This window comes from Odontesthes bonariensis, chromosome 24 (genome assembly GCF_027942865.1).
Source record: "Odontesthes bonariensis isolate fOdoBon6 chromosome 24, fOdoBon6.hap1, whole genome shotgun sequence".
Lineage (NCBI taxonomy): Eukaryota > Metazoa > Chordata > Actinopteri > Atheriniformes > Atherinopsidae > Odontesthes > Odontesthes bonariensis.
This window is the reverse complement of record NC_134529.1, coordinates 15,815,219-15,833,859: the sequence shown is the minus strand read 5'-3', so window position 1 is coordinate 15,833,859 and position 18,641 is coordinate 15,815,219. Positions and strand designations below refer to the sequence as shown.

Here is an 18,641-nt window from a genome sequence, read left to right as displayed (position 1 = left end):
TTCCTCAGTTGACAAAAAGTCAATTGTCCCTTCACTAAGAGCACAATGGTAACCAAATTAGTAGTAATTAGGATATGGCTACAGTAGAATTTACAGGCAAACCTCATATATGTTGCATTCAAATGTATAAGGAGTCAGATTTTCATTATTCTAATGTTGGGGATGCCATGTTTTTCTACTGTCTTCCAGTACAACCTTTTACCAGTTAGTGATTATAAACTGAATGCAGTGATATGCACATAATTTCAACCCAAGGTTTGAAAACAGTCCAAGGAAAAACATATCAAGGATGTTTTTTTTTTAATAATATGTTAATTTAGACTATTTAAAAAAAAATAGATAAAATGATTTCCCACTCTTGCTTTCAGTTGCCCGACAATCATAAATGTTTTACATGGTTAGCAGGTCTGGACTGCAAGAAGGCCAGATTAGTGCCAGCACTCTTTTGATGTTTGTAACATTCAGTATCAACAAGTGTCAGATGTGCAATTTTCACATAAGCACTGATGCCAAAACAGATGCTGGCTTTTGAACTGTGAACTGACAATAAGTTGGATGGTCCCTCTCCTCTTTAGCCCGGAAAATGCTGTGACCGTGACCTCTGAAAGAAATGTTAACTCTAACTGTGGTAGTCAAACCACATGAGATTTCTACTTTGACTCAATCCATCTTATATTCACTTAGGCCCAGAGTTTATACCCACATTTCTATATATTTAGATTTCACTTGCATTTATGGGTTTAATGATGAATGGTCTTCACTAATTTTTAGAAGTGTTTCTAAGCCCATGCAGGGATTTCCACCACAGAATATCATGTTATTTGAAAGCAATATCACAGAGCCCCAAAAGGTGATGGCTATTAGCAGAGTCTCACAACAAAACGTGTCATACATTTGGTCACATGTCAAAAATGCGGAAGGGCCACTTCAGTGTCGGTGTCAAATAAAGTGTCGATTCCTAACCCTAACCCCCATTCACAAGTGAGAGTGAAGCGGAAAAATGAAAGAACAGTTGAAGATGTTGTTTTGAGATGGTTTCTTTGGAGAGGCAGGGACCTAATGCCATTATCCACCACTTCTCCCCTCACAATCAATAGTTTGAAACAGTGTGTTGTCACCTATCAAGGCATGGCAATTGAATGTCATCGTGTAGCAAAAAGGTGGGTGGACATTGATCCTATGCATCATGGAATAAGTAGTGATGGTACAAATTCTGAGTCTTTTAATAAAGAGTCTTGTGCGCTCTACTGTGAAATTGGTTATGGCTGTTCAGTCCTTGTTCATTGTAGGGATTTCTACAGACTCACTGAATCTCTTCACAACACCATTTAGCATTGATAATGATGACCCGATTCCACAAATATTTGTTGAGAAACTTCACTCTTAAATTGTTTAACTATTTGCCCACACAGATTTTCATAGACCAGTAAGCTCCTTCTCATCAATGCATCTGAGAGACCATCTATACCCGACCTTATTTGTTGCGTGTAAACCTTGACAGTTAGGGGATGTTCAACCTCGTGCTTTTTTTCAGCCAAATGTAGACTTTTCTATTTGTTTGTGGCCACGTTTCTACAGTTCCAAGATGTGATACGTTCTCTTTATACTATGTTCAGTAGACAATGCTATTTTTTATTGATTTGCAAATCTTAGAAGACTATTTTAGAAACAGGATCGTAATTGCAATCTTATTTTGAAGTCTTTCAACTTTGAATATTTACAATTAAAGCATTTTCACGCCCTCACGGAAACTTATTTATCATTTATCTATGTGCTACTATAGATGAATGAGAAATGTATCTTTGGTAGCATTTTGTAATATGGGAGAACTTTCCCCTTTGAAATGCTATTACTGTAGTGGCATTTTAGATAGATAGATAGATAGATAGATAGATAGATAGATAGATAGATAGATAGATAGATAGATAGATAGATAGATAGATAGATAAGTACTTTATTCATCCCAATTTGGGAAATTGTTGTGTTGCAGCAGCATACAGTAAAAGATACGTAAACAATTAAAGTAAGTAAAAACAAGTAAATAGAATAGAATAAAATAAAATAAATATAAAATAAAATAAATAATTTTAATGAAAAATTAAAAAAAATTCATGGTTAGGGGATGTTCATGGGTGTGCCATCACTTGTTGACTCCTGTCTCCTGTTGTGTGTACAAATGTGTGTGCTCCCCTTGACAATACCTTGATGACCAAAGTGAAAGAGTGCCATCTTCAGACCAAGGCAGTTGGGAGATTTGGAGAGTGTGTGTTCACCTAGTTGATACAACACTCCCAGCCATCCATCCAGCTCGGCTACACTTCACATGCGACACACATGTACAGCCGTGTGGTTCCATTTAACACTGAAAGTAGATTGAAAGTGTGTGCGCGTGTGCCCAGGTGTAGATGTGAGCCCTTGTGCAGTGTGGTTGAGATGGGGGAGGGTGTGTCAGTGTGTGTGGAGGGGGGGCAATTCCATGGTGTGAAGTTTATGGTCTAGCTTCTACTTTCTACTGCACAGTAAGACTCTGACCTACATCCACACCACGTTTGCATTAACGAAAGCCATCATTATGAACTTGTTTACAATCTAGAAGGAGAATTAAGTTTATTTGTCTATGTATTGGAAAAAGGAAGTACAAAGAAAAAAAAGCATCTATGACAAAGTTCTTAGGCTTCAGATGCAAGCTTGAGTGAGTCTGTAATGAGTGACAGCTGAGAAAGAGAGGAGGAGGAGAAGAGAAAAAGAGGGGGTGGAGGCAGAGGAGGAGGGAAACGGGACGAGCGAAATGTTCCCCATTACTGGAGTCGGGGAAGACAGAAGCTGAGCATGGATTGACCTCAGAGGCAGAGTGGAGGAGAAAAACGTAGTTTACATGCAGTGTCTCCTTTTTTCTAGCGACTGCAAGTTTGTGCAGGGCAAGAGAAAGAGGCTCAAAGAGAAAGAGAATAAGAATGCATTTTCGTTTCCTGAGCAGAACAAGAAAAGCCTGTGACACCTGGAATACAAAGTGAGAGGGCAGGTAGACAGAGAAGAGCGGCGTTCGACAAGCGTGTGTGTTTCTGTTTGTGTGTGAGAGAGCAGCAAGTCTGCGTCTGAAGAGGAACTGGTGGATTGTGGCGCTCTGTTATGCTTTGTGGAAGTATAAGACTGCTAACTGACCTGATTACACTCCGAGGTAAGAACGAGTCTGTGAGGAAATGTGCGTATTTTATGCTAAACTAAAGCAAGCAACTGTAGTCTTTTTTGAAGTATGAAAGTAAAAAATTTCATTCTGAACATTAGTGAAAAATGTTGGATGTAAAAGAATCCTATTTTAGATAGGTGCAAAATTCAGACCACCCAAATGGTTAGTAGGTTAACGGGACAGCACCGTTGTTGCGTTTACACTAAAATGACATTTTACAGCTTTACATTCAATAAAATAATATTTTTTTTTATCTTGACCGTCTTTTTTTATCTTTTATCTTTTTTATTTGAGATGTCTTGTTTTTTTTTTTTTTTTACAATAATTTAAAATTATCTTAATGAGATATTCTTATATTTTCTACTTTGTTTTGAAGCTTAATGTAGCATTATAAGGAGTATGATTTTTGTCAAGTCATTTTTTCCACAATGAAAATAAAATTAAGATCTTGTAATTAACATGGACAGATTTGATAAATTAACAATTAACTTTTTGAAGGCGGAGGGGATCTTAAAAGCTTTTTTTTTTTTTTTTGTTAAATATATTTTGGTTGTAAATGAAAATGTTCTTCACAGTGAACTATAAGAACTGTTTTACTGATGCGTGTGCCGATGTGTGCAACCCAATGCATCGTATCAGATGTCCCACTGCTGATGGGCTGGGTCATTACCACAAACACGTAGCGCTTATTTCTCTCCTCTTCTTGCACCCCCTTTTCTCGTCCTGCGCAGGCCGCAGTTTGTCTCACACAACTGAAACCTTATTGTGTATCTTTTATTCTCGATTGTGAAAAAAATGGGACTTGATGGGACTCGCACTTTTATAGTGAAACTAGGCACGATTTTATTAATTACAGCCTTTAGTAAGTATAACAACGCAAAATTATTGGTGTATCACTCCCACAAATAAATCTTAGTTAGTGCTGATTACCAGTGGTTCCCGTATGTTTCCCTCGGGGAGTCCTTGTGCCGGCCTGGTAGTTTTCAAAATTGGTCAACCGGCCACCCGGGTCAAAGGTCACCTATTAAAGTGGCTCAGATGACACAATTGGTTTATTCAGACACTGCGGCCACCTAAGAGTACGCTCAGAGGTGCTTTGTTTCGTTGGTAGAAATTAAATTTGGTCGATTCTAATGCAAGTTGTACAAAAGGGAAGAATGACACCAAGCGTCTGGATACAGGACTCGGGCAGCACTTTTACGAAGCCACTTTTATTGTTTTTCTACAGGTTTTTATCGCTTTCGTTGGGTAAATAAGTTAAGTGATTCACAAAAACTGAAAAAATAAATAAATAAAAGTAAGATATTTAATGTCCAACCAGTTCTAAATGACCATGTCATATGAAATGACTGTGTGCAGTTGTGTTGAATATGAATAAAGTGAGGATAGAGGAAGACAAAAAGGGCCGGCATGTTGAGAGAGGTGAGGGACTCAGACATTGAAGGAAAGCGTGTGTGGATGAGGCACAATGATAAAAGCTTCGGGATCAAAGCCCGCGTGCACTTGTGCTTTCACAGATCGTGTTGAGACAGAGACCTAGCCGAGCTTACGTATTACCATGTGTGTGTACATGTGTGAATTAGTGCGTGTGCACGCCGAGGTCCTGCATGTGTGTTACATGTGGATTGCCGTTTCTCACGGCCATGCCGTTAATGTTGTGACTGACAGCCTTGTTAAATTTCAGTAAAGCATGAAACGTGACATGAAATTGGCTTGTGTGTGTGTGTGTGTGTGCGTGTGTGTGTGTGTGTGTGTGTGTGTGTGCGTGTGTGTGCCTGTGTGTAAAGTGATCCATACAAGGAGACCGGCTGACCTTTGAACTCTGTCTCGAACGGCTAAGTGCTGCTTCTTATTCGCTCTCAGCAGGATCGTCTAATCAGAACCATAACACCAAAACTGCGTCCCTCACGCACACATACAGACACACTCACAGAAATGTCCTAGTTTCCACATACCTTGAGTTTAGCGTCTGCTTAGTCAGGCACTTTCTCTGTATACTTACCTATGATTGCGATAATGTGCAAATGACCTGGATATACGCTGCCTGGGTGATTTTGGCTGGTGTGTGTGACTTGTATATCCATTTCCATGTCCGAGTGTGTGTGTGTTTGGCACCGCGTGCGTGCCCTACACCTCGACAGTGTGTTGACACAGTGATTAGAGGGCAGCTGGTACGTATTGGGCCTCGCTCCGCCCTGCATTTACTGTTCTAATTAGTTCCTGTTCCAAATAAGAGGGAGGAATTTTAATAGAGAACCACTGGTCTGCTGCCTACTTCTGCATAGCCTAACACACAGTAACACCCATAAATCCAGCCTGTGTGCAGGGACTGCACGCTGCAGTGGAAAGGCAGTGAGTCCGAAGTGTGTTTTCTCTGTGTTTTTTTTGTTGTTTTTTTCAAATAAAAAGTACCTGCAGAATGATTGACACAACCAAATGACTTGCTTACCCCCCCCATCCCAAAGTCAAGGCTGCGTTTAGTTTCTGCAGTGACATCTTTAACAGTGAAGAGTGGGCTCTGTTGTGACCTAACGTGACCCCGCCAGGACCTTTCAACTCTTTAAGGGTTGAGAACAGCAATTGAGCTCAGGATGGAGCAGGGTCACGAGAGTACAAGGGAAAGTTAATATCTGTCACTTAGACGCCAGTTAGCATGTCTGTCACAGCGGCCAGTACAGCTACGGACAGCTCGTGATTTATTCGAAGTTCTGCATTTCCTTAACATTTTGAAATAAGAAAATTCAAGCTTGTTACAAATTCCTGCTTTTGCTTTTTGGGTATTTCAAAATCAAAAATGTTCCACATTCTTACACTGTTGTTGGCGACAACAGTTCTCGATACTACTATAATGTGTATGGCTTATTAACACGAGTTTATGGGGCTCGTTTATGACACACTTAACACTACTTATTATTAAATAAATCTGTAAAATGCAACGTGGGTGGTTGTGTGTGTGTGTGTGTGTGTGTTAAGTAACTTACTCTCCTATGGTCTCTCTGCAGGTGAAGAAATCACACAGTGAATCTCATGTTCCAGACCCTTCAGACGCCAGGTATGCTCATGTGTGTCTGTTTTTATTTCATTTTCTTTTTTTAGAAGTGTGCGTGTTTGCGTGCGTGTGCATTCATTTGTGTGCTTTAGCTCTCTGGTCATGGTGTAGAGAGGTGAGGTTTCACTTCAGTTGGGAGCTGCGATGAGGTCAGTAGTACCCCCCCCCCCAAGACCTCACTGTCCGAAAAACCAAATACACACACACCCACAGAGGAAAACATATACTGATTTAATTGAATGGACAAGCAAACAGAACATGCTGTACACACAGTTTGAACTGAAACTGTTGGTCAGACAAGCGCCAGAAAAATTTATTTTTGTTGTCATTTTTAAGCAAAAATGATAAATGCTAAATATTCTATTGTTCAACTTTATTTTATAAAAGGAAAAATTTAAAAATGTCACCCTTGGTCATGCGAGGCTTTATTATACAGTGAAATAAAGAATTAAATGCAAAGAAAAATAGTTAAAATCCAAAATGAAAACAATATTTTGTCACAGGACTTTAATCTATTTATTTAACTCAGCTCATTGTACATGTTAGTGTGTATGTACGTTTTTTTTTTTTTTTTTTTTTTTTTCAACGACCAGACATAATGCAAAGACCAGAAAATAGCTTATGAAACACCAACTCCTGCCATCACCTCTTGAGAGGAATGAAACCGAGCAGGGGGGAAAGAGGCAAGGAGGGGAGACAGAATCATTTCCTGCTGTTGAGCGACAAAAGAAAAGGATGGATGAGGCCTTCTGAGCGAGAGAGAAAGTAACAAAATCTGTGAAAGTTTTTAGGTTTCGCTATGACTAGTCAATATAGTTTAGTCGTCAATTTGAATTTTGGGCTTGGACAGTGATCAGAAGTTTTTCATTCCAAAATGTACAGGAGAGCAGAATAAAAGCTTTAGCTATGAGGAGAAAAAGGGAGTTGATTTTGGGGTGTTTATCTTTTGCACATTCTCCTTTTTGCACCGTTTAGCCAGGTCCTCCTGATCTGCTAGGAGCTATATATGTTTATATCTGTCAATCTGTCTGTGAGTTGCAGTCATGTGTGGTGATGCTATCTGCCCATGGCATTGAGATGGCCTGCGTCCAGACCGCCACACAGTCTCACACAGCAGCCCGCATTTGTTTAATTCTCCTTCCATCTCTGTCATTTCTCGCTTTGATGTCTCACAAAAGCACAAGTGTGACCGAACTTGCGGGCAGCATGAGTCAGGGCTCCCTCTCTCTCTCTCACACACACACACACACACACGCACACTTGTTCATAAGAAGTACTGTCCACACACAGACTGACTCAACATTAAACTATGTCTACCAGCAAAGAGAAGCCAAAGTGTGGCTTTGTGGCAACAGTGATGACGAGTCATAAACGAGTGTTTTATCTTTGTTTTCTTACAGTGCACATGCATTAAAATTTACTGAAAACACCTGTACCTTTCAGTGAGGTGTTATCAACCTTAGAGTGAGCATACGTTGCCATGGCAACGAGTACTTGAAATCTAAATATACATTGTGGTCTGATATATGGAGGGCAGACTATAGCTCTGCCATAAATACCCATCTTTAATCTGGGTCTAACTTACTTTCACCTCCAACCATCCATACTCACACGCACACACGCACACACACACACACACGCGCGCTCACTTTGCCGTTACCACCTTGTGTGCTGGTTCATCCTAGTCATGCATGTGGAACACATTGTAAAACTAAAGCATGCTGGCAGGCTGGAGGTTTGTATTGGATCCCAGAAGTGTATACACACATTCTCATACGCACACAAACCACTCCATAAAAGATCCAGCAGGCCCACAGACAGTGTACAGCGCCTCTGAACACATGCTCATGTAAGCTAACTGGTGCTGAGCAGCATGAAGTTTATGACTGTGTGTGATTCCTACGTGCGCATACAGTATGTCACCTAATGTGCTCAGTGGGAATCTAACATAATATATGGAGAGGGTAGGTCCCCAGCGGCGAGAGGCGAGAGCATATTGCTGTTGATCTACTATTCATTCAAAAATTGCAGTTCGTCTTATTCTCTCCCCCTCATCTCCCCACCACTAGGTCTATGGAAATGCAGGACCTAGCCAGTCCTCATAACCGTGTCGGAGGCGGAGATTCAACAGGCTCCAAGCTGGACAAGAACAACCTCGGCAGCCCCTCCATTACCACCAATGGAACTGGAGGTGAGAGTTCACAATATGTTTGTTTGTTGAAAATGGGCAGCTGTGACTGTGCGGTTATAATTAGTTGTCAACGTACCTTTATTGTAATAATATATCTGATTATTTATTTATTTAGGAGGCTTATTCTAATGATCAACACATTCAGTGATGAGAGTCTTCAACTAATTAGAAAGACAGATGTGTGGTTCAACTACATCCTAAAAATTGTTGGTACGCCACTTGAAAGGAACAGAGGTGCACGTAATCCATTGTTTGACAGAAATTAAATGAGAAGATTGATGCCAGCTTCATGTGTGTATGATGAATCTGAATATGCTATGATGTAATCTTAGCGCAAACTCTGGAAATGGTAGAAAATGGCTAGCTCTCCAAAAGTAACCAAAGACATAGTGTATAAGAATAATAGTTCAAAGAGTGATCAACGATAAGTGAATGAATATCTAGATTAACGTGCTTTGACAGTGGTTCCCAACCTTTTTATCCAAGAGGACCCCACACTTATCCCCGCATCTATAAAAAGGCTGAAAATGTAGAGGTCCAACCCTCATAATTCCTTTGATAACTACACAGCAACACGGGTTAAACAAGACTTAGCTTCCTCCCACTGCATGTTCACATGCCAAGTAAATCTGTGCACACCTCAGTGCATGAAGACACACAAAGGGCTACCTGAATGTTTCATCTGCACAGGAAATTATTCTGGCTACACATTTGAAATGTTTCCAACAATGCACTCTAGTTTAAACATTAAGGCCATCTGCACAGCATGTTGTGTGATTGAGGACTCTTCATAAGCTTGCTGATCTCATCTGTAGAGAGTGAACGAGGCCGCGAGGTATGCTGTTTTAACCGAAAACGCATCAGTCATCTGTTTGTAGGGGGTTGGAGATGCACTCATTCAAGAATTCCTTCATTTTTTCTACAATTCCGTAAAACACTAACAGTGTTTGACAGCAGTGTTTAATCCTTATACAGACGTTTGATAATCTGCTAAATGTGTTGGGATTTTGTAAACGTTAGAACCAAATTTTTATGACCTCTGTCAAGTAGAGGGCCTGTGAACTTTAGTGCCCCCCTTACGTTTGGGCAAGGACCCCAGGTTGGAAATTACTGCTTTACAGGGTAAATAACTGATTTCTTCATTTGTGGACTTTTATTATTATTATTATCAGCTATTAACTATGAGCTCCTGAGTGAGAACATTCACATATATCTCCCTCGATGACAGAAACATGTCATTATTATTTGTTTGCATTGCTTAGTTGTCAGTATCTGATATGCAGGATCTTTGTGGATGAAAGTATGTTAGGTTGCTTGTAAGAAACTTTTGTTTGGTGGTGCAAATTCATGATTCATGAAATTTTTGCAAACATTTAATTTGTAAATAGAATGTGTTTGTGACAAACGCCTCACGTCTTTCGTGCCACATACGGTGTTTTATTCATGCAGGCCAAAACTATCTATTACATTCAAAGATCGTGCAACCTCTGGTGATTGTTAGTGCAACTGTATGGGAACTGCAAGAATGGTGCCCATGAAGGGTCACGGTCATGTTGTAAAAAGAATGTATTTTACCCTAGCCATGGCCAAACTGTTGTACATTTTTCATATAAGTGCCACTTAGATAAATCATGTTTTCATCTGAAATTAAGTTATTGTGTGAGCCATGTACCACATTTTGCAGCAGGATGAGAAAACCACAGTTAGCAGCTGCAGTCCAAAACCTCTTTATATCTTCTTAAACTCATTTCGAAAATGTAAATGTAATAAAAGTCTGAGCACGTCCAGTGAACAGCTAAACTCCAGCGGAGGTTGAAAGCACATATTGAAACTTGCTTTGGGCAAAAGCATTTGATGAGTATAATGTAATAAAAAATCTATTGCAAAATCATCAGTCTAGGAGACTTTCAACATGTGGAGATGAATACTTTTTGAGGACTTTAAAAAGACAAAGCTAGACACGTACATGCAAATGCACACACAGACAGACACACACACATCCACGCTGCCATGAGAAAACCAATAGTGAATGTGTGTAAACACACGGTAAAGCACTTCAGCTCTCCTCCGCTAACCACTTGGCAAATTGTGGTTGTGTGTGTGTGTGTGTATGTATTTGAATGCAAGCCCAAAATTCCCACTGGAAACTATTTCCTCTACAAGAGCATTAAAGCATCACTGCTCTCTTCGATGTCAACACCAGCGAGCTCTCTCTTCTTCGTTCCTTGTCCCACTTTCTTTTTCACCCTTTTTCTTTACCCTCTGGCTGTCTGTTTCTCGATCCCTCCTATTTTCTTTTCTTTCCATCTGTCGTCCTTCATCCTCCTCTTTCTCATTCTCCGTTGCCTTGGAAGTATTTTCGACAGGGCAGTTAGATGTAAAAGAGCTGCGTCGTGCTTTTGTTGAGGACAATCCTTTGATCTATTGCAGATTTAACAGGCAGTGGAAAGCACTTTAAATAGAATATAATGGAAAAAGTGAGATGTTGCATTTTAGTCATCTTGATGTGTCAACAGACCTGTGGTCACAGAAATAGCCATGCTCAGAGTGGACTAAAAACTAATTCAGACCTTATTAGAGCGCATTAAATCACTTTTGATGAGCTCACAGTTAATGGTTTAAGCAGACAGAGTCAGGACTACACATGCAGCCAAAACAAACTACATACCCAACATTCCCCTCACCTGACATCAGCCAACACTCAGGCCCATGGGCTATCTCCATAGCAACTCATTTGTCTTCATTACAGCTTGTCCAGTGGGTTGTATTGCTCCCCGTGGGGATTAATGAAGTTGTTCTGAATTAAGTGGAGTTCTCACATCATGCTGTTGATGAGTTTTAATCATGTTCAGAGAAAAATAAGCTAAAAGCAGTATGTAGGAGTCAAAGCAGTCAACAGGCATGCAGATGTTTTTAAAAATGTCATCCTGTAATGTTTATTTTACCGTTAGTCATAATTCAATGGTATGAAAATATAAATTAAATTAATTTGCACTGAATAAAAATAATCAAATAACTGGCTGTTAAGGCAGTTGCATTTTAAAACTTTACAGTTTTACCCGCACACCAAACAGCAGGCAGATTAGGTTAGTGACAGTAAGCGTTGACAAAGCGTGAGCTGCTTAATCATGAGATATACTTCCTCATTGGTTAAATAAAAAGAAGAATGTATAAGATAGAGAAAATATTAATGTTAAGTGTGGTTTTTACAGCTTTTTTTCCACTGACCCTAAGTGATTAAAAAAAATTTTGAATCGTAGCCAAAGATACGTTTGCTTAGTTTAGCAAACACACTGGAGCTGGACTAAACAGGGAGATAGCTAGCTTGGTTGTGCCCAAGATGACAAATTCGACCTATCGGCACCACTGAAGCTCACCAGGAAACATGTTTCCATTCACGAGATCTTTGAATAGAATCAAGTTCTTAACCTTGTTTGTTAACATGTCCATATTTTTGTGAGGAATAAGTTATGTTACGAGTGAAATGAGCAGTTAGCACCAAGGCTAGATATTTCCATAATGTAACTACAACATACCAATGACAGTCTTGAAAATACAGATTCAGACATCTAAAGTTTCCTCCTCAACAAACCTAAAGACCCGATACCAAATACCAATCATCACTCGAGAGGAGATGAGAAGACTTGGTAGATGCTAAAACTAAATTGCCAAGAGTGATGACATCCACAAATATTAGGTGTCACAAAGTGATCAAATCATACATCATGGAAGCTTTGGCATTAGTGAGGGTACACTGCAACAGAACAGGACACCTATTACTTGAATATGATGAATATTGTATGTGTTGAGCACAAACTATAGTTTACTATAGTCCCAAAAAGGTACCTAATATTATTCTCCACCTATACCCTCGTAGAGTACAACAACTGTGCGCTGAAAATCGCTAAATATCTGTACCTTAGTGTTTGTAGCTGAGAACAATTTTGCAGCCCTATTTTTTGTACTGGGACAGAAATGTATCCTTTGGAAACAGCCATCACACCGGAAGTCAATTTAGAATCCACCAGGGGGTAATGTTCACTTGGCAGGGGCTTCCGTTATTCTTGTGCTATGTGTTCATTAACTTTTGCTTCAGAGCAGACGAGACTCATGTCTCCTCTAGTGGCACAACGTGGTATTATGGAAAAGTTTGGCCCACCTGTAATGTTTTCTCGATTCTATATCTCAGTAGGCTACATAGGCATTTATTTTATTTATAAAACGTCATAGGTATTGCTTTTTTGCAATTCTGTTTATAGCTGTAGCTGATTTTTTTTTTCTACAAAGAGCACCTTTAAGGAGTGCTCTTTTTTTGTGCTGCTGCTCCCATTTGCAGTTAGGATTACCAGTGCCGCTTGGGAGAAGAGTTAGTCTTGAGCCCTATTTACTAAAAGCTATTTATGCCTCTTAAATTGTCATTTTGAAATTCTTGTATCGTGACTGCCCTTCTCTAAATACTCTGGCAGGAAAAGCTTCAAGCGTGAAAGTGGGGAAAAAATTGCCCCCAACTATGTCAAATGACTTCTTTACATATATACTTTATCATATAAATGTTTAGTTGACTATGTTATCATATCCTGTATAGTCTACCTGAGACCTGCATCTGGTACTCAGTACATCACATCCTCACCTCCTTCCCACCTTACACCCCTATAGGTGAAAGCATGACCGTTCTAAACACGGCTGATTGGCTGTTGGGCTGCAGCAGCCCACCCCCTGCCTCGGGTTCCAAGGACTATGGTACAGAGGTGCATGTGTGTGAACCTAAGACTAGAAGTCATGTGGAATTACACTGAGTGCAAAGGCGATGGCTTTGTGTAGTTGATGCTGATTATTTTCTGCCAGAATTGCTCTGATTTGTTCTCATTTGCTGTGCAGTGTGCTCTACTTTTCACTTCCCATTGTGAATTTATTACAATGTGTGTGGATTTCCAGGGTTCCCACCTGCCAAAGTCATAAATTTGATTAATTTGCTGGTGTAGTCAGAAAATATTAAGGGAAATGTGTCAGATGTTTACTTTGCATCATTTCATTGTTTTTAGACTTAATCATCACATTTTATGGTTTTTAAACATTTCCTTGAAATAACATGGAAAGAGTCATGGAGGACTAAACATGAAGGTCATGGTGCTCAGTAAAATTTAAACCACGTGGACTGTGATCACAATTGTAATGGGAACCCTGTACACAACAATTTGTTCACATACTGGAACTGCATGGTAGTTTTCTACTCTTATTCTGTATGATTTTCTTTGTGTGTGTATGTGTGAGAGAGAGAGAGATGAAATGTCTCAACCGTCATACCCTAACACTGATGATTTCCCTCTCCTTTAAGTGAAAACAGAGCCTATGAACAACAGCGATACAGTTACTACGACAGGCGACACAGCACTGGACACATATGCCGGCTCAGGTAAAACACAAATACTCTTGGTTTGACTTCGCTCTGCTCTCTCAGACTCAAAAAAAAAGTCACGCAAACACCATCATCTATTTTAGCCCAGCAGTGGCCCTGCTGAAAGCTTTAATCCACTCAAGTATTGCCTGTCCTTGGATTGCATCATCAAAGGCTGGCAGAGGAATGAGAGACATTTCTATCCTGGTGTTTTTTTTCTTTTCTTTTTTAAGACTTACAAATAGCCCTGTGCTCTTTTTACACTGCAAAACACACACACGCTAAGACACAAAGCTATTACGCAAAACAAAGACTGGGTTTAGAACCAGCGGGGTGTTTGTCAGTACTGAGCTCTGACATCTCAATGACCACAAACACACATTGTGTTTTACTATGAGGCCCACTATAAGGGATGTCAGGGATTCTCTAAAGAGAAAACTTGGCTCCTCTCCATTCAAAATGCTTCAGATTATGTTAACTGGAATTTCAGCTCCAATAAAGCCACAGGACTTGAATTGGGCTGTACAGAAGTGGTCTTTGTTTTTTTCAAATGTGAAAGTAGATTGTTGTCACCAACTGAAACCTGTCTCTGCCTTGTTGTTTTGGATCATTGTGCTGTTTTTAGTGATCACCAGCAGCGGGTACAGCCCTCGTTCAGCCCACCAGTACTCTCCCCCCCTCTACCCTTCAAAGTAAGTCTGACATTTCACACATTTCTTTATCTGAATTCCCCCCTCTGTACAGTTACAGTTTGCTGACTGGTACTGACCTCACCTGTCTGTTCTCAGGCCCTATCCTCACATCCTCTCCACGCCGGCAGCACCCCCTATGCCGACGTATGCTGGCCAACCTCAGTTTAGCAGCATGCAGCAGTCAACCGTGTATACAGCCTACTCACAGACAGGACAGGCCTATGGACTGTCCACCTACGGTACCGACAAACACACACTCATCTTTTAAGTATTTACAGTAATATAATCAATACACACCAATGTCCTTGTTCCACCAGCAACCATACATGCCCATGCCATAGCACTACCACCATGTTTAACAGATGATGATGGTGCGTTTTGGATAAAAACTCTTTTTTTAAATGTGACTTTGTTTCATCTATCCATAGAGTCTTGTCTCTCAGCTGGGAAGGCTTTTTTAGAAGCTTTCTAGAAAAGTTTAATGTGGCCATTCTGATCTTGAGTGTTACTCTTATGTTAACAACAGCATTCGTGACTTGGCGAAAAAATTTTTAACTTTGTTTTCCAGTTTTTTCATCCCCTGAAACCGTCTTGCTAGGTGTCCTGTATTGAGTGCAGCTTAAGTGGAGCAGACGTGCTAATGCAAGGCTTTGAATCAACTTTACACCATTTTTCTCACTAGTTTGTCACTATCAACAATGTAGATGTTCATAAGTCATTTGTCCAGCCTGTGAAAATGCAGGGACTATGCAAATAAAATCCTGGAATTCTAAAATATTTAAAATAATACTTTTTTTTACCCTTTTAAAATTTTGGTCCAATGTAAATCCAATATAGGATCTCATGACATCCACCTCATCCTTCACCTCCCAAACATGCAGGAAAAAATCTAGATCTGGAGCTCAAGCTCCAGAGCCCATCAATGTTTTGTTCATACTGGGCTACTGTTTTAACACAGAGGTGCAATATGGCCAAGCAATGAGAAGGGGGACCTGCAGTGTTTTTGAATATAAAGTGCTTGTTTTAGGTGTTACAGTGTTACTTCACTATAAATTGATGAAATGGTGCTCCAGATTTTGTATCAAAGTGGGGAAAGAGCCATTCATTTTTACTCGTGGTGAATCTGAGGAGAACAGCGCTGGATTGATTCAGTTAAGATTAAAGACAAGGGAAAACTGAGATAAAAAAAATGTTGTCTTACAGAACCTTTACCAATATTTATACCTATGCAAGCAAAGTGGGATAAGTAAAAACTTGGATAAGTTGACGTTAACATTATACAGTATGATGGCAATTTAGTTTATATATCAGTGTTAGACATTATAGATTGCTAATCGATTAACTTGCAAACATTCTTTTTTTTTATCCTCTTCACAGACCTCGGTGTGATGCTTCCAGGCATTAAGACAGAGACTGGCCTAACCCAGAGTCAGTCTCCACTGCAGACAGGCCTCAGCTACAGCCCCAGCTTCACCACACCTCAGCCCGGACAGACTGCCTACTCCCCCTATCAAATGCCAGGTCAGTTCCCTGAAAAGAAACCTCTGCTTTTTAATCTATTGCTGAAAATGGAACCTTTTATGTCCTTCAACTGTTCTTATTCTTTTTCTGCAAAGGTTCCAGTTTCACTCCGTCCTCAGGCCTCTACACCACCAATAACTCAGTGTCCAACCCCGCCAACTACACTGCCACACAGCAGGTACTGTACACATGCATGCATGGCCACTCGAAACCTTTGGCCAATAACAAAGACCGTAACCTATGATAGATTTTGTGGAGCAAACAATTTAGTTCTTTGTGGTCAAGTTAATGTCATTTGCAGTTGCAATGGTATCTGAGAGCAGTGTTGGTTTTACAGTCTTGCTCCCACGCAATGTTCTTCGTTCAGGGTAGCTTTCAGAAAAAAAATCCTATAACACTTCTACCTTGCAACATGGGGAAACTTGTGAGAAAAACAGATAATTAGTCTTGTGAAAGAGTGTTTTGTTTTGAATATTTCTTTATGTCCATTTGATGAATTGTATTGTGGTAGCAAAATGCTTATAGTGGGATTTTGATGTCTTGCTATGATAGATGTGGCTGTTTACAGGAAGAAAGTCAAGGTTTGGCCCATGTGGGTGGATTAAGGGGAATATAGTGTGTGTGTTTGCTTGTGTAAGTCATGTTGTGGGGACATAAATCTGTTTAAACATTCACACCGTGGGGACCGCTCTGTTTTGAGGCCAAAAAGCTAATTACCATCATGTCAATCACAAAATGTTTATAATGGCAACTAAGTTTCAGGTTAGGATGAGGTTAGGTTAAAGTAAAGTTGATCATAAGGATTAGGTAAGTAGTAGTTATGTTTAGAAATTTTACAGTAAGGAAGTGTAATATTCTCTGAGGGGATGGAAATGTCTGTGTGCATATGAATTTAACAGAAACACAAAAAAAAAAGCAAGAGAACTGAGTCTGATAGAAAACAAGTTGGTGTGTGCAACTGTTGCTGTATGACTCCACACCAGCTGTGCGTGCATGTGTGCGTGCATTCGTGTGGTATGCTCCAGTTTATAAGGACTTCCAGAGATGGACGTAGTGACAGGTTTAGAGAGCCAACTCATAAAAGTGCCCATCTCCACCGGGTCAGTAAAAAGCGGCAGCACAAGGCTTTAATTGTCTCAGAGATATAAAATACAGATTGGAGGGGATAAAAGATTAGAGAAATGAGAGGGAACACTTGTAAAATCTGTCCTCAGAAGTCAGTCTGGCCCTCTCCAGAAAAGCAAAACATCACATTTTTCCTCTTTTCTTTTTTCTAATGTGTCGGCATCTCTGTGTGCTCATGAATTGTGGCATCTTCCGCAGGATTATCCCTCATACACAACGTTTGGCCAAAACCAGTATCCGCAGTATTACTCTGCCTCCACTTATGGGACATATATGACCTCCAACAGCGTGGATGGCACAGGGTCCACAGCAGCCTACCAGCTGCAAGATCCCACCCCCGCCATGACAGGACAGGCTGCTGAACTTCACCCAGGTTTGTACTAACAAGATGCTCGCAGCCAAAAAAGAAATACTCAAATCACCGACTCTCCACCCACGTTGTTAACTTAATAGATATGCAAACAAATGTCAGACTTTTTTCACCATCCATGATTGTGTTTCTATAATCTTATTTCCAGTTGAAAAATACAAGTTGGAGTAACTGAGTTCAACACCCTCTTTAAGCCTTGATAAAGCACAGGAAGTGTCTTCAGACTGTAGCCATAGTTACCTGGCACCGTGGCGCTCACTAATTGGGAGAGTTGGCATGTGGCCGCAGAGACTTTGATTAGAAAAAAAAGTTTTGTTGAATATTTCAGTTTTGTTGACAAGTAGAAACAGAGGAGCAATCATAAGAAAGTTGGCTGAAGTGCACACATGTGCACAGAAACTTCATATTCAACTTTACTGATTTTTTTTTTTTTTCCCTCTTTTTCTTTGGTTGATCTTGGCTGTAATATAGGAAGCCTGATTAAAGGAGCTTATCATTCTTCCTGTCACTGATATATTTTTCCATTTTCTGCCTTTCTCATTTCTTTCATTTGCTTTTTTCTCTTGTAGTGTCAGTTGGTATCTGTTTTTTTTTTTTTTTTTTTTTTTGGGAAGGGGGGGGTTTCGTCAGTCATGCTGTTTGTGTCTTCTTTATCCTCCCCCACTTTCTTTACTCTCTGATTGAGACATAACAATATGAGAGCCGAAGCTTGGGGTCTGGTTCTAGTTACCGAGCAGCAGTGGGAGCATATGGTGTTGGGGTTGTGGGGGGGTGCTCGTGTGCAAAAAATGTGTGTGCACGCCTTTCTGTGCATTCTTAGGTATGGTTTTGCAGACTTTTGCATGTGCAATATCTTTGCAAGAAGCATCAGATTACATAACTTGTCTGATTTAATGCACAATTCTAACTTTCCCCTCCTCTGCTAAATCTTCACGTGTTCGTGTTATCGTGAACAATAGGTCACTCTGGATATGAATAGGCCGTTTGTTTAGGTTTCTTGGTAGCGTTTAAGTTGATCTGTCACGCCAATTATCTTGAATTATTAAACCTGACAAGACTACTCACTGCACAAAGTTTGAGTTATTGCTCTTCCTGAGGTGGATACAACTCC

The 18,641-nt window shown here is 40.1% G+C and overlaps 1 protein-coding gene across 11 annotated transcripts in view; it reads left to right on the top strand.

Annotated features, from left to right (window-relative positions):
* Nucleotides 1–18,641, top strand: part of eya4 (EYA transcriptional coactivator and phosphatase 4) — a 50,149-nt gene that overhangs the window by 19,327 nt on the left and 12,181 nt on the right. For 7 of the 11 annotated variants that reach the window (XR_012768795.1, XM_075458538.1, XM_075458537.1 and 4 more), the window contains 9 exons: nucleotides 6,190–6,239; nucleotides 8,306–8,427; nucleotides 13,084–13,167; nucleotides 13,763–13,840; nucleotides 14,448–14,514; nucleotides 14,611–14,753; nucleotides 15,892–16,035; nucleotides 16,131–16,213; nucleotides 17,359–17,533. Coding sequence is in view for 10 of the 11 variants with exons in the window: in XM_075458538.1 (XP_075314653.1) it covers nucleotides 6,190–6,239; nucleotides 8,306–8,427; nucleotides 13,084–13,167; nucleotides 13,763–13,840; nucleotides 14,448–14,514; nucleotides 14,611–14,753; nucleotides 15,892–16,035; nucleotides 16,131–16,213; nucleotides 17,359–17,533 (946 nt within the window). In the remaining variant the exon portion in view is untranslated. Of the gene's footprint in view, nucleotides 1–2,806; nucleotides 3,179–6,189; nucleotides 6,240–8,305; nucleotides 8,428–13,083; nucleotides 13,182–13,762; nucleotides 13,841–14,447; nucleotides 14,515–14,610; nucleotides 14,754–15,891; nucleotides 16,036–16,130; nucleotides 16,214–17,358; nucleotides 17,534–18,641 lie in introns of those variants that run through there. The other 4 variants (XM_075458540.1, XM_075458539.1, XM_075458544.1 and 1 more) reach the window with 4 other exon arrangements.